We start from the raw sequence: 23,945 nt of genomic DNA on the forward strand, positions 1-23,945 counted from the left end.
TGACTTGATCCTTTTCTACTTTATTACTTCAAAGTAACAACCACAATAAAGCTCAAAAAAGTCCAATATTTACACAGGAAAAAAGTACAAAATTCCCCCCGAAGTTCTTCAGTATTTTTTTTTCAGTTTTTTAAATTACAAAGTAATAAAAAGCTTTGCTCTTTAATCAATAAAAAAAAAAAAGGAAAACGGAAACAGAGGTAAATAAATTAGGAAACAGGAAATACACAGAGAAAACAAACAAACAAAAAACAGGTGTTAACCAGGAAGAATGCATAAATCCAACGCCCAGCCCTGACTCAGGGCTCCTGCTTGGCTCACCCTGGGACCCAGCAGTCACCTACCACCCAGACCCAGGCGCCTGGGAGCAGTGGGCCCCATAAGCTGCCCTACGCCCAGGAGTGGAAGATGGGGCTCCCACAGGCTGCTGGTGGGGTACAGGTAGGGATGGGGATGGCAGGACCCCCATGACCTGAGGGATACAGAGGCCACTGCCCACCCCCTTTTCCTAGGCAGGGGAGGACACAGACTGGGCCTGGCAGGGGTTGCCCTGTTGTGCTGGGAGTGACAGGCCTGACACGTACACGCACGTGTGCACAGGGAGTCGGGGCCACCTTTTCCCCAACGCAGGGTCTTCACGGAGAGGAGACAGGGTGGGACCCAAGCGCTTAAGATGTTGGAATAGCCCAGCACAGGAAATCTGGCCACTGTCCTTTCACAGGGGTGGGCAATGTCCACCTCTGCCATCCTGGTGGGTCTTGCCTCTGGGCGGTTGAGCTACTCACTACACCACCTACACCACCATCACCATCATCTGCCCACAGCTGGCGCAGGGGTTGGCAGGAAGAGGTGGCTGGCTCTGTGTCCTGGGGGATCACTTGGCAGCCTGAAGTTGGGGCAACGAGCACTGCAAGGGGACAGGCATCCTTGGTGCAGAGGGTGGCCCGTCTTCTTGCCGTTGACAAAAGTAACAAGCAAAATCCATCATCAGTTTTGTGCTGGGTTGTTTTTTCCTTTCTGTTCTCAGAGTGGTTTTTTTCCTCCACCTTTTTCATTGCTTTTTAAAAAAAAATACAGTGAAGACACTAGAAGGAGGAAGAGAGGAGACAGGTTAGTGCCCAGCTGCCTCTGGCTATGGACCTGGCGTGGCTCCTGAACTCTGTATTCCTGTCCCTCCGTCCCTTTCTGGAGACCAGAGCACACAGCCAGAGTCACATCACGGCAGGAAGGGCGCAGGCTCCTCCTCTCTGCCGCTTGTAAGCTGCCACTGGCCACACATCTGCCCAGACCTCGGGGGTGAGGTGGTCTCTATTTGAGACCCCAGTTCTGTCAGTAACATGTGCGAGGCGAGTGGCTTAGGCTGCTGCAGAGCCTGCCTCCTGCACATGTTCAAGGAGCTCACACCTACCCCAGCCCTCTGGAATACCAGCCCCCCTCCAATTCCCCTGACCCTTGAGCCACAACCCAGGAGCTCAGCTGCTCTTCTAATGCCTCTTCTGAGCTGGCCCTGGCAGGTGAACTCCCAAGAGTCAGGCCCTCTTGTAAGCGCTCGGCATGAACTGATTTGTCTGGTACACAGTGCTACAGCCCTGCAGCAGGTCAGGGGTAGTCGAGGCTCTGGCTGTCCTGGAACTTTCCAGAATACGTTAAGGCAGAGAAGTAGGATAGACACGTGGAAACAATTTTCTAAAAGCAATCAATCCTGAGAGAGGGGCAGTCTCCATTTTTCTCCCCTTAGGGCCTGATAGCTTATAGTGTACCTGGCCCCACAGGCCACTCACTGGTCTCCCGTGCGAGGTAACAGGTATTTGCTGAGCCAGCTGGGCTGCATTCACACGGACAGACTCACCTAAGCAAACACTGGTCCGAGGGCAGCTCTCCTCACTTCCCGAGGTGGTCAAATGGCACGCTTGTCTGTGGGGAGGGGAAAGAGGGACAGAACGTGAGCTCCAGGGCTGGCAGTGGACACTGGCGAGGCCTCCCCGCTGCCTCAGGGGCTTCCTGTGAAGCCCTAGCTGCCCCCTCAGGCTTGGCCACTTGCAGGTTCCTTTCCAAGCCCCAGTTTCTGACTTGGCTCTGTGGGGTTAGTTAGACCTGGGAGGACTCAACAAGGCAAGTCTGGCTCCACAGAATGGGTCTGCTCCGAGCCACACCTGGCTCTGGCGGTGGGGGGACCCAAGGGCCATTCACCTGTGAGGCTGAAATCCGGGACACCTCTTGCCGCCCAGTGAGGTCTGAAGAGGAGACGTTGGCAGGTGCACCCCGGTGCAGCCTCAGGCTCACCTTCCTCTCCCGGTCCACCCGTGAGATCGCTCTGGGAGAGGTATTGCCTGGAGGGCAGTGGAGAAGCCGGCCTCAGTGTGGGCACACAATGGGGAGACCCTGTCCCTTCATCCCCCTCCCCCGTCAGGCCCAGGACCCCGACTCACCAGCTTGCTGGATTCGGGAGGCCGGGGTAGAAGCCACAGGCTCGGCGGCACTGCGGAGCCGGTTGGCCGTGGCCCCAGTAGGTGGGCCAGGGGGCAGGGCCCGGGTGGCGGAGCCCCGCAGCTGCCCCATCCGCTCCTCGCGCTCGTGTTCTCGCCGCTCCCGGTCCACGTCCTCGGGGTTCCGGGCTGCACCCTGTGGAGAAGGCAAGATGTTGGTCAACAGTGGGACACCCAGGTGCTCTGGGTTCCGGCACCCTCACAGCCAGGCAAGAGGGTGCATGAGGAGCGCATCTCAGGAAGCCCCTGGTCCAATGTTCTCCCCACACCATGACCGAAGAAGGCATGAGCACAGTACAGGGAAATGAAGCCGCATGACTGCCCAGAGAAGGCCAGTCCATCCTGCCTCCCAGGGCTGAGTAAGAACCAGGAAGCCTGTTGCCCCTGAGGTGACCAAGCACAGCCCCTGGCTTTCCCACCCTGGGACTGACACCTGTCCTAGCCCTCAAGGTTTCCAAAGCAGACAAGGAAGGTGCTTAGAAGCCCAACCAGCAGATAGGCAGAGGGTATCAGGAAGAGAAAAGGACAGACCCAGAATGACAAAGCTACTTTAAGGCAGGACCAAGACTGAACTAGGTCTCAGGTGCCCGGTCACCAGAGAGCTGTCCTTCCCTGGCCCCAGGACCTGTCAATAGCACCTGGCAGGTGCTGGGAAGCCACAGCACGAGGCCCAGGAGACCCACAGCTACCACCTGCCTCTGGATGGGAGGCAAAGAAGAAATTGGGACGTGATAGCCCATAGCAAAGAGGTCCAGAAGGCAAGGCTGGAGTGCAGGACCCTGAGCCCCAAGGGGGCCTGCCCGCCAGCCACTGCCACCCCAAGAGCAGGAGTGAGTGAGAAAGGCCCAGAGGGGAGTGTGGGGCCAGGCAGCACCTGGCCACATTACCTAGTTGGTCTTGGGGCCGTCCACAGGGAAGGGCGGGGGGCTGGCATGAAGGGGACGGCATCTGTGAAGGAGAGAGCTGAGGGCTGAGTGGGGGGGGGCGTGCCGTCAGGCCGAAGGGTGAGGGTCCCTGAAACCCTGTGTGCCCTGGAACTGGCTGAGAAATGGGGTGGTTCTTACTTTTCCGATACTCCTAGAGGTCTGGCTGGGGTCAGAATGACCCCTAAATTGCAACGGGGAACCTGGGTAGAAAGCCGGGCTGTTGGGGTCTCAGCTGGAGGCAGATGTGGGATGAGCCCAGGCTCCTGCCCGCTGGTCCTGCTCTGTTCTGCTCTCTGCACCCTCAGAAGAGCCAGTCACCTGCCTTGGCAGCACTCAAGGGACACATTTTCCCAGTCTGTGGTCAGGCTGATATGTCTCCTGGGACCAGCTGGGCTTCACATCCTGATCTCTGGTCAGTCGCAGGCTTGGAGGTAGAGGACTGGTACGACCAAGGCGAGGTCGAGTGATGACAGTTGCAGGATCCACCCTGTGAGGTGGAGGCTCGGGAGATAGAGGCTCAGTGACCTACTCGAGATGCACAGCCCTGGGGCCAGCAGAGTGGACGGCTGGGGTCCCTGCCCTTTGCCAACACCAGTCCTCGAGGCAAACTCTCTGCATTTCCTTCCAAACCAAGGGATGCTTCAAGAAACACATGCCAGGGAACTTTCATGGCCTTTATTTGCCCACAGAAAAACATAACAGGTCAGCATTAAGGTCCCCTGTGGGACGGTGTCCTCAGCCGTGTCCAACTTCTCCCTGGCTGGACCTCAAGAACTCGGCGGCAGGGAGGCCGGGAAGAGTGCTGTGTACTGAGTGGGTTCCAGGCTCAAGAAATCCAAGGAGTCCTGTGCTCTGACACTGGGCAACACGGACAGACCACTCTGAGGTGGACGGTGAATCCTTTTCATGGGCAAGCCTGTGGGGGTGAGCAGTGGCGAAGACTTCCTGTAGCAGGCCCACCTAGGGGGAAGGGCGTGAGGTCTACTACACGCTTCCCCACAGTGGAAATGGGGTCGCAGACGCCTGCTCTTTCAGTTCAGTGGCCTTGCAGCTGGATACCAGTAGAGGACAGGTCTGTCCGTGCCTCTGCCCAGCTTCTAACCCCAGGGCCTGCCTCAAAGGGGACTCCAGGAATGGGTCAGAGGGCCAGCCATGGCCAGGAAGGTGTGCCTAGCCTGGCACAAGAGCTCCCATGGGCTGGATGGTCCTGGGAAGGTGAACCTGATACAACTTTCTGGTAAGATGAACAGATTCACGTCTGCCTTGTTGGATGTGCAGCCGCTGGTGGCTCCTAAGTTTGAATCACATTACACTTAAAAAACAAAGGCTATGTCGCACAAGGCCACCACACTGGACAGCACAGAGTCAAGGTATGCAAAATCCGTTCTCAGAGCAATGCTGAGCCCAGGGCCTAGGTCACTGCACAGCAGACTTGGGAAGCACTTCCTAGAGCAGTGAGAAGAGCTGGGCTCACTGTGTCCCCCAGCACTCAGCCCCGCTTAAGCTGCAAGGTCTGGGATGAAGGAGGTCCCCACTGCCTACCTCCCCCAGAGGTGGTCAGAGGCCTTGCCCTCACCACCTGGCCCATGGGACCCTTGTACGCTGTCAAGTGGGAGCCAGAGAGGAGCCCAGGGGTCAAGCCCTGACCCTGGCATCTGGGGTGAGCCCTTAGTCCTGCATGTCCAACAGAGCGGGCCAGGCTGGCCAGGAAAGGAGAGGCATACAGGCTGGAGCGTGGGAGGTGTTTAATGAGTTCAGGGCCAATACAGAGGCTGTCGACGGTCTGGCCACGGGCCTGCTCCTAGTGCCTGGCCCCACCAGGCCATCTCAAGCAGTGGCCATTTTTCCTGCTTCAGGCTCCGGCCTGACTACCAGGCAGCTTGTTCATCTCCAGGGATATGCCACCACAGGCAGTCTTCCGCCATGCCCTCTTCAGAGTACGTCTGCCTCTCAGGTGTGGGTGACCCCCACCAGCCCGAGGGACGTTTCCTGGGTGCTGGCCCCGATGGGCTCAGGCACCCCTGGCGATGTCAGAACTGAGGCCCTGGAGTCCAGACCACAGGCCAGTAGTTTTGGGGGGGCAGCTCCTCTACCTCTTCCACGAGCCTACCTGGGGGGCCCTGGGTGCCCAGAGTCGCCGGGCACCTGAAAGGGACAGAGAGAGCATCACTCAGGCCCAGCCTCTGACACTTGCGAGCCAAATGGCAAAGCTTGCAGGCTTCAGGGGCTCCTTACCAGTATGCGGGTGAGTAGGTGGGCCCGGCACAGGGACAGGGGCGGGGGCAGGGTGGTGCAACAGCTTCGCTGTCGTGGGGCTGAGCCTGGCTCGAGGAAGCCCCCTTTTCCAGAAGAGATGTGAAACAAGACACAGGATTTCACAGACTCCGGAGCTCCAGGGACAGCTGATGAGTGCATCTCCCCATCCCACCCCCAGCTCCCTTAAAAGAGGGATGCAGAACAGCCACCCAGCAAGACCCAGGGGCCCATGGCCAGGAGGACAGAGAGCACCCTGCAGGGGTCCAGGCTGGCCTGGGGGGCACAGAGCAGGAACAGCAGGATGGTGCAGGCAGCGAGCAGGGCCAGCCCTGCCCCGCCATGAACACACAGAAGGGACGCAAGGCCCCGCACATCAGGATGGCACAGGTTGTCCACACAGACACGGAGGTGGCTGCGCAGGGAAGGCTCTGGGACCCCAATGAGGTCCCCTGCACTGTCTAGCTCGTAGCCCTCACTTGTGGGGAGCCCTGCCCGCCACCAGGTCACTGCAGCTTCGTAAGCCCGACCCTTCCCCAGCTGATCCCCCAAGCCCGCCTCGGCCTCCAGGTGACTCACGAATTTGAGCATGTTCCAGTCGAAGACGTAGTCATAGGAGAAGCCCTGTCGGTGGAAGAGGTTGCGGAAGAGCTGGCGCAGGTAGGAGTAGTCAGGCTTGTCGTCAAACCGCAGCGAGCGGCAGAAGTTGAGGTATGTTGAGAACTCGGCTGGTGACAAACACAGGGACAGAAGAGATTGCTGCCACGAGGCCTGCGCTGCCCACACCACCTTGGCCACACCCTGCCCACCCACAGTTTTACATCCCACCTCTTCCCAAATGGGGTGGCATGAAGAGGGGACAGGATGATGGCTCCCCTGCTGGCAACCACAGCCCCACTGGCCTGTGAGCAGAATGCTTGGTCACTACTCAGGATAAGTAGCTAGGGGCAGAGAGACACTGAGAGCAGCCATCATCAGCCCTGGGACCGACAGAGACCCTGACGGTGGGCTAAGCCACTCCCCTGGCCAGAAAGGCCAGGGTGGAGGGGCCTTAGGGGAGGAAATACAAATGCAGGTGGGGTGGGGGGGACTCTGGAGTGCAGCAGCCCGGCCACAGGGGTTGACACTTCCCAGGCAGACTGGGACAGTGGCAGAAAGCTGCGGACTTGCTCTGGTGTCATGGCTGGGAAGTCCAGCATATGCCAGGTGTCACATCTCCCCTTACAAGAACCTGCCCCGGCTACTCCCAGGGGCATCCTCCACGCTCGGGCAGCCTGGACACTCACAGGGGTAGCCTTTGCAGAGGACCTCAATGGGCGTGGACATCTTCTTCTCGCTGATCCGCTCGTACTTCTGGCGTTTGGTGGCTGCCTTGAGGCCCTGCCAGGGCAGGGAGCCCAGGTTGAAGTACATGAGCACGTAGCCCAGGCTCTCCAGGTCATCTCGACGGCTTTGCTCTGCACGAGGCGGACACACAGCAAGGGCCAGGGTTTACTGCTCAGCGTACCTATGACCAGACCTCCCCTAGGGCTTGTGGCAACCCCCGGACAAATAATCCTGCGGGGGAAGGGACCAGAGGCAAAGCCTTTTTATTTCCACGAGGCCCAATTCTTCTAGCTCAGGCTTTCACTAATTCATTCACTTGGGAGTGGGCCTGGGGGGCATGCCGTGCCCACTTCATAAACTTTACACATCAGATAGGGCAGAGGTCACAGCCAGCTCTGACGCTTGCTGAGCTCCAGGACCTTAATACTATGTATGTGAGCCTGCGTTTCCCAGCCCATCAAAGTGGGGAATGTCTTCATGCCCTCAGCAGCCTGCTCTGGCACAGAGTGGCAGGGATGCTACGCACACACAGCTCTGCAGGTTAGGTGGCACAGCTGCACTAGACCCAGGCTTAGGGAGCCACTATGGATTGGGGGTGGGGATGATGCTCTCCTGGTGAGGTTCCCTAGTGGATACACCTGGGGCTTCCAGAAAAGGCAGAGGTACAGGCCAGGACTGTGCCTTCTCGGGGCCTGGTTCACTCACCAATGCCCAGGTGGGTGTTGATGGAGGCATAGCGGGCAGTGCCAGTCAGATTCTTGTTTTCCCGGTAGGGGATGTGCTGGTGGGTGCGGGCGTCCCGGTACTTCTTGGCCAGACCAAAGTCAATGATGTAGACCAGGTTGCCCTTCTTCCCCAGCCCCATGAGGAAGTTGTCAGGCTTGACATCCCGGTGGATGAAGTTCTTGGAGTGAATGTACTCAATGCGGCTGATCTGCACGGAGGACATGAGTTACTCACCAAGTGCTCCGGGCTGGGCCCAGGAGGGGTGGGGGCCACAGACACAAGAGGCGCACAACCAGGTCCCTGTTCTAGCTAGGGACAAAGATCTGCCTTCAACCGCGAAGAAGGACAAGGAGGTGTAGGTCAAGGTGGGCTTCCTGAGAGAAGAGGGGTTTACGACTGCTATGAGACAGACTGCAAGGTAGGACAGCTGATAGCAAGGTGGAGAAAGGACTCTGGGCCCCTAGGGGAGCCTTGTCTGCCTGCTGCATCTCCCTGGCCCTGGGAAGTCAGGGCTGGCAAGCAAGTGACACCAGGGAGGCAGACCCAGCAGGGGCAATGGCAACAGAGCAAGAAAGAAAGCCTGGACTTGGCTCTGGGATCCCAAGGACACAGGAGCCAGGTGGACACGCAAGCCTTCTCCTGTGACTTCAGAAACCTGGAGTGCACATCCCTGCCCACAACACATGGCACAGCAGGCCTCCCGGCTGCACCACAGCTGACCAGCCCATGTGTCGCACCCTGGGAGCGCCTCTCCCCTTCCCTGCCTCATGCAGCCGGAAGTCACTGGGTGCAAATGAAGACGAGCACCCCAGGAGTGTGGTGGGGATGCTGATCAGAAAGCCCACAGTTTTGCATCTGTACTTAGCTTCCTTGTGCTCACGGAGGCTGAGGGCCCAACTGCTTGTTAGTGTACACCTGTTCTGGGCCGGGCCCTTTATCCTACTGTCATCTGACAAACAGCGCACTCTCACATGAGGTGATGAAGCTGGGAGTGTCAGCAGCACACCCGAGTCACAGCAACAGGGTGACACACAAGACTGTGCACTTGTGGGCTTTGAACTCAGCAAAGCTGGAGCTGTGGGCCTGACCAGGGCCAGGGGCCCAGAATCTACCCTTCAAAGCAACGGTCACAGCTTCTACAGTCAGCGGCCAGGCTGCAGCCCTGACTAGCCCTCCCACATCCTGCGTCCACAGGGCTGGTACTCCGTGTTCCCCAGGGGGCACGAGGAGAAGCAGGAGTGGGCAGGGGACACGCACCATCTGGTCGGCCAGGAGCAGCACCGTCTTGAGGCTGAACTTGCGGGAGCAGAAGTTGAAGAGGTCCTCGAGGCTGGGCCCCAGCAGCTCCATGACCATGACGTTGTAGTCGCCCTCGGCCCCACACCACTTGATGGACGGGATCCCCACTGGGGGCCGGGGTAGAGGGGTTCTGTCAGGGGCAGCTCCTGCCAAGCCCCAGCCCCACTGCCACCCTGGCCCCACGCTGCGCCTCACCTCCCCCCTGCATCATCTTGTAGAACTTGCTCTCGATATGCAGCTGTGGGTGCTTCGTCTTCACACACTCCAGCTTAATGGCTACCTCCTCACCAGAGGCGATGTTGGCACCTGCGGGGATGGAGCAAGCAAGGGACCAGCGTCATCCTTGGCCAGCAGCAGTCCTGGCACCCCGGCCTGGGCAGGCCGGGACTTGCCTCTGAGGGTCAGAGCCTCCAGGGTAGATTGGGAAGCTGAGTGGGGGAGGGCTCCCCAGGACGGAGGCAGGTATGAGGAAGGAGATGAGACGCTTGGGCCATTGAAGGAGGCACAGTTGGGCACCACCACCTGATACTGCGGGATGTGGGGCCAGGAGGGACATTGACCAGCACCTGCCCCCTTGCCCATCATCACCAGCAGCACCTGCAGCGGCGCCCCATGCTTTCCACCCCCCCCCTTCAGTTCACACTTCCCCTTCCTAGCTGAGAAGACACAGGCCCACCTCTAAGTCACATGGCTACAAGTCTCGCACTAGCCTAACTAGGAGACGGGGTCCTGCCTGCAGTCCAGAAGCTCTCCCCATGAACACCAGCCTCACAGTCCCCTAAGCCCAGCTCTCGGCCTAGGTCCCTCCCAGGGCTCCAGGAGCCACATTAAACCCTACCCTCACTGCCCCCCACCAAAGTAACTAGGGAAATAGGAGGGTTGGGGGCTAAGAGGAACAAAGCTGCAGGAGCCAACATAGTCGGGTATCAGCACCTGAAGAGACAACACGAGACGTGCCAGAGGAGCCATGATCCCTGGAAGGCTTGGGAGCAGACCCCAGCCGGCCCTTGGCACTGGCACACAGGAGATGGTGAGTCAGTGGGTAGCTGTGGAATGATGGGGTCCTCACACCATAGCTGGGGAGATCCCCAATGGAGCAAGAGTGTGTGTGTGCGCAGGTGCACACTGAGAAAAACAAATGAACAAACAAAAATCTACCACAACCTGAAAGGGTTGCTAAGTCGGCACAGTCAAGCACTGGGCCCTGCAGTCGCTTCAGGAAAGTGTGAACAACAAACTGCAGACTGATGATGTGTGAGGTTCCCAGGCCAGGACCTGTGAGTGCCCACGGGGGCCACAGCACCACAGCGACGTGTGAGGTTCCCAGGCCAGGACCTGTGAGTGCCCACGGGGGCCACACCACCACAGCGACATTACTACAAAATATCGTGAAGAATTACTTTTAGAGCCACAGCTGTTTGTTTGTTCAACACAGACTTGGGCCCAATGGGGGAGACAGAGCCCCAGGACTATTAAAGCCTGGACCCCCCCACACACACACACACTTTGCCACTTTGTGGCACCCGCCTGGCTCTGTCCTTTCCCCCTCTAATAATCTGGCCATGACTAACAGGAGCACAGTCATGCCCAATGGGCAGCCTCAGGTCAGTCAGGAAAAAAAAAAAAGAATTACCTTCAGTCTCTAGAAAACCAAGGAGATTTCTAGGCTTACACTCTGGTCTCAGCCCCTCAACACACCTGTTTTGTTTTGTTTTGTTTTTTTCCCTAAGATTGCTTTATTTACTTGAAAGGCAGAGTTAGAGACAGAGAGAGAGAAGACAAAAACAGAGAAATCTTCCCACATGCTGGGAGAGGGAGAGGGCCGCAACAGCCAGGGCTGGGCCAGGCCAAAGCCAGGAGCCTGGAGCTCCAGGTCTCCCACGGGGCAGGGGGAGAGGGGCAGTTCTGCTGTCTTCTCAGGAACACAAGCAGGCAGCTGGATCAGAAGCAGAGCAAAGCAGCCAGGCCTCAAGCTGGTGCCCACACGGGAAGATGGCATCACAGGTAGTGGGATAACTCATTCTGTCACAGAGCTGGCCTCAACATACTTCATCTCCACAGAATATCCTCAAATCTGAAAAAATGTGAGACCCTGAAACTCCTGTGGTCTCAACACCCAGCTTCTGTATGGGATGCTCAGAATTTGCTGGCCGGCTCAGATGGAGCCGGCAGGCACGTGGGGGTGACTGCTCTGGGCCTACGGGTTCCTTTAGGGTGGTGACAAACACTCTGGAAGAGCTGACGGCTGCACAGCTGAAGGCCCTGCCACGAGACACACACAGAAAAAGGGCCATCTCCTGTTTGGTGACTCTTACCTCCACTTAAAAAGAAGAAAAAGCTATTTTTTAAAAAGGTATTTATCTGAGAGGCAGAGACAGCGAGTACCATTTTAGTTTTTTTTTTTTTTTAAAGACTTACTTGTTTTTACTGAAACAGATTTACAGAGAAGCAGAGATGGAGAAAAAGATCCTCTGTCCACTGGTTCATTCCCCAAATGGCCATAACAGCTGGAATTGAGCTGATGTGAAGCCAGGAGCTTCTGGTCCTCCCATGGGTGCAGGGTCTCAGGGCCTTAGATCATCCTTTACTGCTTTCCCGGGCCAAAGCAAGGCCCAGGAAGGGAAGTGGAGCAGTCGGGACACTAATTGGTGCCCACATGGGATCCTGGCACATGCAAGACAAGGACTTAGCCTCTAGCCTATCGAGCCAGGCCTGAGAGCTCCTTCTTCTGACTTGTCCCCCAATGCCTGCGGCAGCTGGGAGTTGCAGCTGGGGACACAGCCCAGGTCTCCCATGACGGGGCCGGAGTCCACACACTGGGGACACAGCCCAGGTCTCCCATGAGGGTGGCCGGAGTCCGCACACTGGAACCTCTGCTTCTTGGGATGAGCCTGAGCAAGAGTCGACTTGGGAGCTGAAACCACTGGGCTAAGAAGTCACTCCCTACGCCTTTTAAACACTTTTATTTTGAAAAAAAAAAAAAAAATTTTTTTTTTAAGGAAAGGAGACAGGACCCAGCGTGACAGCCTAATGGCCTTACCTTGCATGGGCCAGGATCCCATGCTTCAACTTCAAATCACACAGCACTAAGCGACTCATAGATTACGGACATAAACATGCTAAAATTTAACAACAAAAACAGTCGGGGGGGGGGGGGGGCAGGCACTGCAGCACAGCCAGGAAAGCTGCCGCCTGCAGCACGGGCATCCCATATGGGTTTTGGTCCGAGTTCCAGCTCTGTGTTCCTGCATCTGAGCAGCGGAGAACAGCTCCAGCGCTTGGGTCCCTGCACCCACTACTGGCTTTGAGCCAGTCCAGCTCCAACTATCGTGGCCATATACGGAATGAGCCAGAAGAGAAGCATGCACGCAAAGGAACAATCTAGAACATCAGACAGTGGTTGCTCTGTGAGGGGATAGCAGGGAACAGCCCAGGCTCTTCAAGGAGACAGAGCTGTCTCCTCCACCTGCTTCAGAAACCTAGGGTTAGCCAGGCTTTCTTTCCAACTTAAAAGCCAGAAGTCATTAAAAAAAAAAAAATGTCTCTTTCCCCACCAAAAAAATCCCTTCTGCACTACAGAAGCTCCAGAAATACCATCCTGAGAAAATATGCCTGCAGGGCCCAGCACAGTAGCCTAGTGGCTGAAGTCCTCACCTAGCGTGCATCAGGATCCCATATGGGCATCGGTTCAGTGTCCTGAAGCCCCACTCCTCATCCAGCTCCCTGTGGCCTGGGAAAGCAGTAGAGAATGGCCCAAAGCCATGGGACCTTGCATCCGTGTGGGAAAGCTCCTGGTTTCAGATCGGCACAGCTCCGGCTGTGAATCAGCGCATGGAAGATCATCCTCTCTGCCTATCCTCCCTTCTGCGTACCTGACTTCCCAATAAAAACAAATAATTCTTTAAAAATAAATGCCTGCAAAAGCCTGACTGCAGGCAGAGACTGCTCCAAGCCAGCTCCTACACGCTGGGAGGAGGAGGGCTTGGCAGGAACTGGAGCAAGAGGTGCGGGCAGACGCTTCCCGGAGAAGGAAGTCATTAATGCAAGCGGCTTACTCACGGGCTGAGATGCAGCCCCTGGAGCACGTCTACGGGGACTGCTGGAGCCCCTCCGGGAGAAAACAAGTGCACCGTTTGTCACAAGCCAAGGGCAGCTGGACGCTCCTGTCCAGCTGGGCGGGGTGGGTGCAGGCCAACCCCTCCTCAAGGCTCATCTGGCATCCCACTCTGACTAGCAGCAACACCACTTCCGGGGCTTAGCAACATCCTAGCATGGTGTTAAGTCAGGCCTGGACAAGGCCATCCACACCAGCCGCCACTTGGAAATCACCCAAACGTCCATCCTTCAGGGACGGGTTAAATAAAGAACAGCCCGTCTGCAGAACAGAACACAATGGGGCAAGAAGGAGGAAGCTGTCTGTATAGAGACATGTCACCAAGATGCAGGAAATGAAGCAGCAAGGCCCGGCACGCACTTAGGTACTCAATGCACCTGCTCAGCTCCAAACAGGTGGAGAAAGAAACTGATGCACTGAGCTCCAACTACACCAAGAGACATGGAGCCAGCATGCTACAAGGCACAGGTTCAAGACCCAGGAGGCAGTCCAAATGCTTGGAGACCCAGAAGATCCAGGCTCCTGGCCCCAGGCTCTTTGGGGTGTGAACCAAACATATCTTTCCCTCTCTCTCCCCTCTTTCTTTGCAAATCTTTCAAGTAAATAAAGAAAAGACAGTAGGCAAGAAAGCCTAGGGGTGGGTGCAGGTGGGCCAGTAAGGGGATCCTTCTTACCCACTGCAGTTGATTCCAGCCCCTTTGGAGAGAAAGGTGACTCACAGGCAACTTGCTACTCACCCCAAGTGTTGAGTCCCTGGCTTGCCGGACACCCCCAAGGTTGTATGGCTACCGCCAGGATTTCACAATCCTTTCAGCCCCCCAACACCTGCACCTCCTGGCAGCCATGCCCCATTCTGTGCCCGGAGCCCCTTCCCTGGCTTCTAGTGCCTGCCTTCATGTGCAGGATGTAATCTGTCATGCATGACTGGCATTAATTGACCCATTTGGGGTTTCATGTTTTCTGATTTCTGAACCACATGTAAAAGAATGGAACCGATGACTGAATCAGCAAGGAGTAGAGAGAAAATGCAGCACTCAGCTCTGGCACAATGCCCTCCAGGTTGCCAGGGCAGTGAGCACGTGCTATGGGTGGGGGCTGGGTCCCTGCAGTCTGCAGGCCAAGCCTCAGATCTCAGTGGACGTCAGGCGTAACAGCACAGTGGTGGAGAAGGTGGTCTTTAAGGGGCCAGTGCTATGGCATAGCAGGGCACAACGCCACTTACAGCCCTGACATCTCACAGGAAGTACTGGGTCTAATTCTGGCTGCTCCACTTCCAATCCAGCCACCTACTAATCCATCTGGGAAGGCAGTGGGGAATGACAAGTACTTGGGCTCCAGCCATTCCTATGGGAGACAGGGGTAAAGTTCAAAGCTCCCAGCTTAGCTGTTGCAGCTACTCAGAGTAAACCAGCACATGGGTCTATTGCTCTGCCTTTCAAATAAATAGTTAAACCTTAAAAGCAGGTGTTGGCCCCAGCAAGTGACCAGGGCCCAACTCCTGACTGTCCCCTCTTCACTGAAGGGCCTGGTACCGGTCAGTACTGGTCCCTCCAAAGCAGCATCTAGCAAGCAACCTCAGGTGTGACGGGGACTCTAGTCCTGGGCTGTGGCCTGTGTCCTCACCCCATTCCAGGCAGCCAGGCAGCAGACACCAAGACAACAGGAGAGCAAAGCTCTGGGGCGAAGGCCCCCCAACTGCGTGCGGGCATGCCAGACACATGGAGGCCACCGCACACAGGCAGGCTTGGGGGGAGGGCTGTTCTTAACACCAGCAACAGGTCTGTGATTCCCAAGGGTTGCCCTCAACTCTACCAGCGTCTGGGTGGGCTAACTCCTTGCTGGGGCAGTCCTGTGCAACATAAATTGGGTCACAGTATTTGGGGTCTTCACCCATCAGATGCCAAAGTTACCATACTGCTCCCCAACTAGTAGCAACCGAAAGTGTCTCCGGATCACAGCCTACGCCCTCTGGGAAATCACCCCACGGACTCCCTGGAGTAGCAGAGTGGCAGTGGCAGGGGCAGCTGGGAGGCAGCTATTGCAGCTGTCCAGGCAGGAGTGACCACGGCCCTGCCCTGCCAGGGTCAGAGCCCAGTGATACTCAGGAGGTGGGGCTTCAATGCTTGGTGATTCAGCAGATGGGCACATGGTGCAGAGGGCAGACAGCGCCCGGACCCTGACACGTGGGACTGACACGTGGGAAAACTGAGACGCACCAGGTCAGACAGCCATATGCCACCTCACGTCCCAGGGACAGGGACCCAAGCTGTCCTCTGAACCCTGCTGAGCACTGGAAGCTTGCCACAGCTCCTGCGTTCCTCCCTCAGTGGGCCCCACCACAGCAGCCCTGGGCTGTGTCTCAATTGTCAGGAAGCTGCCAGGTAATTCTCACCAGCCCTAAGCTAAGTGTCCCAAGGTCAGCCAGGATCTGAGATGTGGTCCTTCCAAATGCCTGCCTTCTCCTTCCTTCTGTGCCCAGCAGCCCCCTCCTCGGCAGCACCCAGCCCAGCCCAGCCCTGGCTCCGCACTAGGTGTAAGGCCCGTCTGTCCCAGGAGAACTCGGCTCTCCCAGAGCAGGAGTGACTACTGTGAGGGGGCAGGGCAATCAGGGCAGCCACAGTGCCAGACAGCCAGGTTAGGCTCTGTGGGTGGGGAGGGGGCTGTGCTGAGAGGGACCCCATGGGCCAAGGTCTGGAGGCCAGAACCACCCCCAAAAAACAGAGCAGGGCACATGAGATGAGCAGGGATCTTGGGAAGTTGTGGGGGTGGTGACCAGCCTCAATCCAGACACTAACAGAGCCACATGGACACTGTCAGGAGAGCTGGGAGCCTGCAGGCTCGGGGAGGAAGTTCACCCATGCCAGAAGCAACAGCAGTTAGTCAGCTGCCCCCCGTCAGAGGCCTGCAGCAGCACCCCAGGACCCATCAGGGAGCAGAGCCGTGCAGAGCCACAGTTAGGCTCCGTCTGGCCACCTTTCAACCCTGCGCAGTCCATGTGAGGGCCTTCGCCACGTGGGTTCCACCCTCCTCCCGGCTGCCCCTTGGGATGCCACAGGGCTTTGGGCAGAGGTTGTCTGAAGAGGCACCGTGGGCCTTGCAGCTGCCAACACCACAGGCTGGCCTCTGCTTATCCTGGAAAGCAGGGCTCGGCCACTGCACCCTGGACCACCTGCAGAGGCCATCTGGAGTCAGACCCTGGCCCAGGATCCAGCCGCAAGAACACGGCCAGCACTCGGAACAAAGGGAACCGACATGGCTGGCACAGAGGCCCTGCTGCCACCACTGTCCCCACACTGGCAACCTGGGGAAGCGGCTATGGCGGCGCTGGCTAATACTGACTCTCTTTACCATGTGGTCCTAGCAGCGACCTCCAGCTAGGAGCAACGGTGGGGCACAGCAAGACCACCCCGCAGCTGGGCCCAGCACATGGAGCCAGGACCCCTGTGCTTCCCACAGCCGACCTGGCACAGCCATTACCTACTTAAGGGTACACATCCAATTTCGAGAAAACACCAGCATCTAAACCCAGGCAGGAGAGCAATGAATTTGGACCCAAGGTTTTAAACGGAGATGTCATGCTTTGCCCACATGAACCAGTGACGCTGGGTTTTCCAGGTGATGCTGCTGCCCATGGACCGGTCTCCCCACAGGAGGACCTAGCCCTGCATGTGTGTCTGGGCCGAGAGATGCCTCCTGCCTGGTCCTGAGCCCTGCAACTGCTGCGGCCAAAAGACCCTTTGCACCCACCCCAGCTTCCCACGCAGCCAAGACAAAGTAACTCCTTCCAGGTCACTGAGCAAGCCAGAAGTGAGTGCGGTCCCCAAATAACAGCCTTCTTTCAGCCTGTTTTCAGTTAGCTGCCTTTGCTGGAGGAATGTCTATGTCCCCACTGGCTCCCTGGAGAAGAATTCAGACCAGTAGCAGAGGACAGGGGACAAGCCTCACCGCACACCTGCCTATCAGGAGGGTCACAGCAAGAAGCCTGCAGTGGCTCCAGGGCCTGCTGATGTGCTCGGTGCTTGGCAACAACATGCAGCTGCCTCGACGCTTGCCCACAGCACCACGTGTCAGGCGGCAGCATCAGCCACCTAGACGGATGGGGACACTGAGGCACTTGGGCCTGCCCAGGGCCTCCCTCTCTCTCCTGAGGCAGACATGAGCTGCCCTGGCACCCTGACCCACAGGAGCAGCTCAGAGCATGCAGGGCTTGGAGCTCTGAGGGGGCAGCCTGCTCCTGCCCTCAGCCCCCAGGTTCCCGGGGCGGAACCCCAACTCCTGAACTCACAAACGTGGCATGCTGACGTGCCAGCTGCTCTGCCCAGGGCGGAACCAGAGGAGGGAGGCAATCACACCCCAAGCTCTGGCCTGCTCCTGAGGGCCCTGAGCCTGGGGTGACGGTAAACCCCAGTGAAGGTCCCGCCCCACAGATCCTTCCCTCCCTGCTCCACCACCACTAAGCTGGAGCTGGGACTCATAAAGTGGCACCTAAAGACACAGCAAGCAAGAAGAGGGCTGAGCAGCCAGTGATGTGTTTAAAATAACAACCCCTACTCAACAGGAAGTACATCCTGCTCCCTTCCACCCTTCCAAGGCCTCCCAGGCTGCATTCCAGGAACCAGGCCAAGGAGGGGAGACCCTGCTGGGGACAGGGGTCAAGTGCAGTCTCCAAGCAGCATCCCTCTCCGTTTCCCACGTCCTGCCAGGCCCAGGTCAGCAGCAGCTGGGAACCAAGAGCGGTGGCTGCCGGCAGAGGCAGGCCTGCAGCAGCCACCCCTACCCCGGCCGCCCCAAGCCACTAGAGCCAAGTTCTTTCCTCCTGCTGGTACCAAACTGTCCCCATGGACACTCACCCAGGTAGATGTCGCCAAAGGAGCCGCTCCCAATCTTCCGGCCCAGGCGGTACTTGTTTCCCACACGCAGCTCCATGACTCACGCTTACTGCAAAGAGAAGCAAGACAGCAGGCTCAGAAACGGGGTATCAGGCCCAGCGCAGTAGCCTAGCAGCTAAAGTCCTGCCCTTACACATGTCGGGATCCCCTATGGGAGCTGTTTTTAATCCTGGCAGTCCCACTTCCTATCCAGCTCTCTACTTGTGGCCTAGGAAAACAATCAAGGACAGCCCAAAGCCTTGGGACCCTGCACCCGTGTGGGAGACCCAGAAGAGGCTCCAGGCTCCTGGCTTCAGATCAAGCTTGGCTCTGTTGCGGTCCCTTAGGGAGTGAATCATTGGACGGAAGATCTTCCTCTCTCTCTCTCTCTCTCTCTCTCTCCTCTTCTCTGTATATCTGATTTTCCAATAAAAAGTAAAAAATAAAAAAAGTTAAAAAAAAAGAAAGAAAGAAATGGGGTACCGAGAGGGGCCAAGCCTGCAGGAGCCCATCCCTCTCCCACCAGCGGCCACCCTCTGCCCAAGGCAGCCCTGGCTAGGGGAGGGTGGTGGCGGGGGCTGCCCAGAGTCCTGCTCAGATGAGCAGAAGGCCCGAGAGCAAAGGGCCATAGCCCCAGGGCCATGTCCAACAAGCCACTCATCTGAATATCATGCAGCAGGGGCCTCTGGGGGGAGGTTGTTCGCAGGGATCAGCATACTGACTGGGGAGATGGTGCCCAGGTGCCCAGGGCAGGGGCAGCCGGGAGCCAGCCTCTAGCTGCAGAGGCGGAGGACAAGGGGAAGCCAAGTGCCCCCAAGGAGTTCCCCAACCCCTTAAACCTTTGGAAACAACAGGGTGCTCCCCAGCCCTCCAGTTTCTAGCTCCCAAACTGGAGACTAGCTCTCAGAGCTGGCTCCACCATCCTGGCCCTGCCACCCACAGATCCTGGCGAGGTCTGCAGCTGGGGCCTGCCCTCCACCGTCCACCTTCATTCGCTGCCTCTAGCCCAGGGCACTAAGGCCCTCCAGTGCTGGGTCTGCCTCCAGCTGCCTTCCCTCCCACGAGAGGCCCTGCCAGAAAGCCGAGGACATGCAGGCTAAGTGTCTAACCACTGGCCACCATGCGGCAGAAAGCTTCTGACCTGAGCCGTTTCCCTCCTTCCTGCTGCTCGCCCTGGAGACCCTAACCCTGGGGAACACCAGGACCTAGGCACTTCCCACTGCCGCCCGACGTGGAGGAAACCTGAGATGAGGGAGCCATTTTAGCTGCAAGGGGCTGGGGCCAGTGGACTGTGCCGAGGGCACCCTGAGGCCTCAAGTGTGAGACGAGCCAACATGGCAATGACCAAGACAGGCATTCGAGCCCAGAGACGCCACGCCACCAGCCTCCGACCAACGGCAGCAGCATCGCCTGGGGAGCCCTCAGAGCTCCCGCCCCTTGTGGCGGCTCCCACCCTCAGCAACAAGACTGATTTCATGCCAGGCCGAGAGGCCAAACGGGAAGAGGCAAGAGCAGCTGGGCTGGCAGAGGCTCTGGCCTCTGCCCCGTGCCAAGGGTTCCCCAGCAGCCAGACCAACCCAGGAAGGAAGGAAGCTGGGGGGGGGCCTTCTGCCAGTCGAGTCACACGGACCTGAGGACCCGAGCAAGCCATCACGAGCCCGTCCCCAACAGCCACAAGCAAAAAAGCCTCCAGCCTGTGCCAGCCAAACTCTGGGCTCTCAATCAAAGGCCTCTGCCCACAAGCCTGGCCGGCCCAGCTGAGAAACTGTGGCTGCCAGCAGCACACACTCCCCCTATACGCATGGTGCAGCTCCCCGAGTGTGTACACGCGGAGGGGAGATGTGGGAGCCCAGCTGAGAGGGTGTACACACACAGAGCAGCCAGGTTAGAACAGACATACCACATCCTATATTACATAAATACCCATGCCGGGTTATGTAAATATCATGCCCTCCGTCTGAGTATCTTACATAAATACACTGCACCTGACCCCAGCCCCTCTCCCTCTCCCGTAGCTGGCGGGGGGCCGTGGCAGAGTAGGGGGCACACAGCAGGGACCCTTGGTTCTGGGGGAAGGAGAGGCCCAGGCCTGTTGTGAGTCCTGGGGTGGAGGAAGGGGTCTCCCACCGTTCCACAGTTGGGGAGGCCAGGGCCCCAGGGAGGGCCAGGACTTTTCGCTCTCCCCTCCCACCACCCCCAGAGAGAAGAAAGGCTACATTCAGGAAAAAGGGAGAGAGACTTTGCAAGCTTTTAGCTGCTTCTCCCTTGGGGGTGGGCATGGGGAGATAAACAAAGTAAACACACACACAGGCGGGATTCGGGAGTTTCAGCTAGCTTAACAAACAAAACACACAAAAAACCAGAAAACTACAAGCGCGCAGCAACACACACCCAGACAGCTGGGCACTCCCCGCGGGCGGAGCACGGAGGGCACAACCCAGGGACCCTAACCCCAACTCCATCAGGCACCATAACTAGGGGGAAAAGTTGAGGCGGGGCGCACCCCGCTCTGCGTCTGGGGAGGCACAGGGGGGCCGGGGATCCCGGCTCCTTCCTTAGACACCCGGACGCCCCCCACCCCCACAGTTCCTGTTCCTTAGACTGGGCAGAGCAGCCAGGCCCCGTCAGATGCGGAGCCCTCGCAACCCCCAGGCCACCCTCCACAAAGGGAAGCACCCCGGGAGCCCCCAGCCCCTGAGCCGCGCCCCGCGGCCTAGCTGACCCCATCGGGGCTGGGGGGGCCCTGCTGCCGACTGTTCGGCCGCCCAGCCCGGGTCGGGGGCACCCACCCCCACCCCCGGGCAGGACCCCTCCTTCAGGGTGCCCCCCACTACCGCAGCCGCGCAGGGAAAGGGGGGCTTGGAAGAGGGGGTCCGGTCGGGAGGGGACAGGGGGAGGCGGGGACTGGCCGTCTGGAGGTTTTGGGGGGGGACCCCCGACAAGCCCAGAAAAAAAAAACAACAGCCGCCACCCTCCCACCGGTCCCCGGCCGCGCCTTTGTCCTCGCCCGGCCGAGCGAGCGGGCGCCGGGCCGCCCCCCACAGCCGGCGCGAACGCGCGTGTCCGCCCGCCCTCGCTCGCTCGCTCCCTCCCTCTCCCGGCAAAAAAACAAAAGAGGCTGGGGTGGGGGAGCCCCGTTTCCCCCCGGGTTTGCGGCCAGCCGCGGGCCCGCGGAGCCCCCATACTCACCCCGCCGGGAAGGCGCCGGTACCGGGCCGCTGCTCTGGGGGCTGCCGCGGGCGGGGGCGGCCCGCCGGGGCGGATGCCGGAGGATTCGCGGAGCCGCCCGGCGCGCCAGCCTCTCCCGGCCCCACCTCGATCGCGACCGCCGCCCCGCCGCTCCGCTCGGCCCGGCCGGGCTCCTCAGGCTCTGAGCTCTGGCCGCCGCCGCCTCCGCCCGGCCCGCCTGCCCGTCCGCCCGCCCCCGCCGCCGGCTCGCGCGCTCCCGCCCCGCGCGCGCCCGCCGGCTCCCATTGAGCCCCGGGCCCGCCCGCTGATGTCATCCCCGGCCCGCCGCCGCCGCCCCGGAGGATTTAAAGGGCCCGCGCGCAGGAGTCTGAGGACGTTAAGGAGCGGGGCTGCAGTGGACTCCAGCCGGGGAACGCAGGCTTCCGCTGGGTAGGGGAGTTAGGGGTGAGCTGGGGGAGCGTAGTGGGATGCTGACACCCCTACAAGTCGGGATGGGGACACAGCGATTAAAGGGGTGGTGGTATTGGTGCCCCATAGGTGCTCGGGCACTGTTCTGGGGGCGCTGGGCACTTCCCAACACTGCTTGGATCCTGAGGCCAGGGACTACAGGGACAGGGTTGTTGATGAAAGGCCCAGGGAGACTGCCTGACCTCTTAAACCCTGGAAAAATCAAGTGCCAAGACCTTTCTCGTCTCTCCCTGCTGTTGAGACTGAGGGGCAAAGAGCAGACCCCGACACCTGTGGGGGGGAACAGGTGCCATCACCCTCCAAATCCCCGCACCCTTCACCCCATCACCTTCGGGCCTTGGGCTTGGGTTACACGTGGGGAAGCAGCTTTCCCCACCCCCACCCCCACCCTAGGGTCACCGGGAGAATTAATTAAGGCTTCCTAGCAGCTTTGATGAAAGGTTCCCACGCAGGTTATTAAAACAATGATATTTACACTGCACCAGGCCAAGCCTCACATGGCTGACACGCCCAGGCTCACACGCACACCATGGTGACCATGAACTCACAAGACGCCCTGGTGCCCAGCGTACCAGCCGGAAGCACCGTGCCAGGGGTAGAGTCGCTTCTGATAATGGGTCCATCTTCCCGCAAGCCTCAGGGTCTTAGTCACACTCTGGCCAAACAGCTGGGAACCTGGTGGCTCTGGGACCTTTGCCAGGCCAGGAGACCGTGGCCCCTGGAGGGAACAAGCAGCCCCCCAAGACAGCCCTGTTCACCCGGGGTTCCCTGCCTGAGCAGGCCATGGTAGGCCTCAGGACAGCTCCCTGTCCTGTCGCAGCCACTGGATGTACTTTGTGGTCAAGGTCCCTCGGCCATAGCTTCCCCAAGTCCCATCACATGTCTCCCTCTGCACTCTCTCACATCCTCTCTGGGAGGGTCTAGGTTCAAGTCCAGCTCTGTTTTCTCTTTCCAGCTTCCTATTAACCCACTTCTTTAATTTTTTCAATTAATTTATGGATTTTTTATTTCTTGTGTTGTGTTAACCCGCTTGTAAGGAGGCAGCAGTGGACAGCTAGCTCAAGGACCAGCATCCGTGCCACCCATGTGGGAAACCCAGATGGAGCTGCCGGCTCCTGGCTTAATCCTGGCCCAGCCCTGGTTGTTGTGGGTTTATGGAGGGGTGAACCAGCAAATGGAAGCTGTCTCTCTCTCTGCTTTTCAAAATAAGATGCTCTTGTTTCACGGAAGCTTCGCAGGTTAGCTTCCAGGGCAGTAGGGCAGGCTGTGGAAGCCCATAGCGGTGGGGCACCAGCCCCCAAGCACAGGAACTCCTCAGCCTGTCCCAGAAGCCCTGCCTGGCTCACTCTGGCCACATTCTCAGTGGATCCTCTTGCATTTACCCCCAGCTTTATTTTTCTTCATTTCTTTGAAAGGCAGAGTAACGGAAGATAGGAAGTGATAAAGATGGTTCATTTGTTCCTTTCTCAAGTGGTCACAGCAGCCAGCATTGGGCCAAGACAAACCAGAAGACAGGAACTCCATCCAGGTATCCCACATGGGCAGGACTCGGGGCGCCTTTGCTGCCTTCCCAGGCGCCTTAGCAGGGAGCTGGGTTGGATGTCGGGTGGCCAGTCTGCCAGCGTCACCAACCGGTGCCCTAATCAACGTGACAGGCCCCAACCCAGAGAATATGGCCAGGAGAATTCCCCTAGCTGCCCCTCGCCTGCCACACACACACTTGCTGGCCAGATCCAGCTGCCTGCTGCCCTGCATTGGATCTGGAGCACAGGAGCCCAGGCCACTTGGCCAGCCAGCGTGCGGGACAAGCAGGTTCACAGGCAGCCATAGAATGATAGGTGTGATGGGGGTCAGGCGTCAGTGCCCCCACCAAGGGGTCTGAAGGGGCATCTTGGTCCCCACCTCAGCTCCTGCAAGTCTCTCTCTCCCTTGATCTCCGGGAATGAGTGTCAGCAGGCCAGTGCCGCACACCCCTCCAGCCTTCCGGACTCTCAAAGCATCTTGGGGGCAGGGGCTGAAGGCAAGGAGGATGAGGGACCTTCCTACCTCCTGACTTAAAATTCTTACCCCTTCCCACCACCACCCACCTGGGGCCCCTTTTATGGCCACCTGTGACGTAGGCAACCCATCTAGAAATTGGTTCAAGTCTGGTTGCTCTGATCCAGCTGCTGACCACTGTGCAAGGACCCCTGCCACCCATGTGGGGAGACCCAAGTGGAGTTCCTGGTTTCTAGCTGAGGTCTGACCGAGACCTGACAAAAGAGCCAGTAGATGAAAGACCCATTTCTCT

The 23,945-nt window shown here is 58.6% G+C and overlaps 2 protein-coding genes across 5 annotated transcripts; one reads left to right on the forward strand and one right to left on the reverse strand.

Annotated features, from left to right (window-relative positions):
* Window positions 1-21,443, reverse strand: CSNK1E (casein kinase 1 epsilon). 4 transcript variants are annotated; one of them, XM_040986046.1, is made up of 12 exons: window positions 21,188-21,356; window positions 17,981-18,068; window positions 9,212-9,322; window positions 8,975-9,123; window positions 7,697-7,925; window positions 6,952-7,122; window positions 6,245-6,393; window positions 3,374-3,434; window positions 2,430-2,622; window positions 2,191-2,330; window positions 1,850-1,914; window positions 1-1,085 (listed from the first exon to the last, which is right to left on the reverse strand). In XM_040986046.1, exons 2-11 carry the CDS (start codon window positions 18,054-18,056, stop codon window positions 1,898-1,900), a joined length of 1,296 nt encoding a protein of 431 aa, XP_040841980.1. In that variant the 5' UTR covers window positions 18,057-18,068; window positions 21,188-21,356; the 3' UTR covers window positions 1-1,085; window positions 1,850-1,897. The 4 variants fall into 4 exon arrangements, with proteins under 4 accessions (XP_040841980.1, XP_040841998.1, XP_040842007.1 ...); XM_040986064.1 differs by lacking the exon at window positions 3,374-3,434 and having other exon boundaries at window positions 21,188-21,443; XM_040986073.1 differs by lacking the exons at window positions 1-1,085; window positions 1,850-1,914; window positions 2,191-2,330; window positions 2,430-2,622; window positions 3,374-3,434 and adding exons at window positions 4,160-5,557; window positions 5,648-5,751 and having other exon boundaries at window positions 21,188-21,359.
* LOC121161657 (basic proline-rich protein-like) lies at window positions 19,333-21,620 on the forward strand. The gene is made up of 2 exons (XM_040988187.1): window positions 19,333-19,503; window positions 21,159-21,620. The coding sequence occupies exons 1-2, from the start codon at window positions 19,333-19,335 to the stop codon at window positions 21,618-21,620; spliced, it is 633 nt and encodes a 210-aa protein (XP_040844121.1).
* Window positions 21,621-23,945: the final 2,325 nt, after the last annotated feature.

This window comes from Ochotona curzoniae, unplaced genomic scaffold (assembly GCF_017591425.1).
Source record: "Ochotona curzoniae isolate NIBS_2020 unplaced genomic scaffold, NIBS_Ocur_1.0 contig_1014, whole genome shotgun sequence".
Classification (NCBI taxonomy): Eukaryota; Metazoa; Chordata; class Mammalia; order Lagomorpha; family Ochotonidae; genus Ochotona; species Ochotona curzoniae.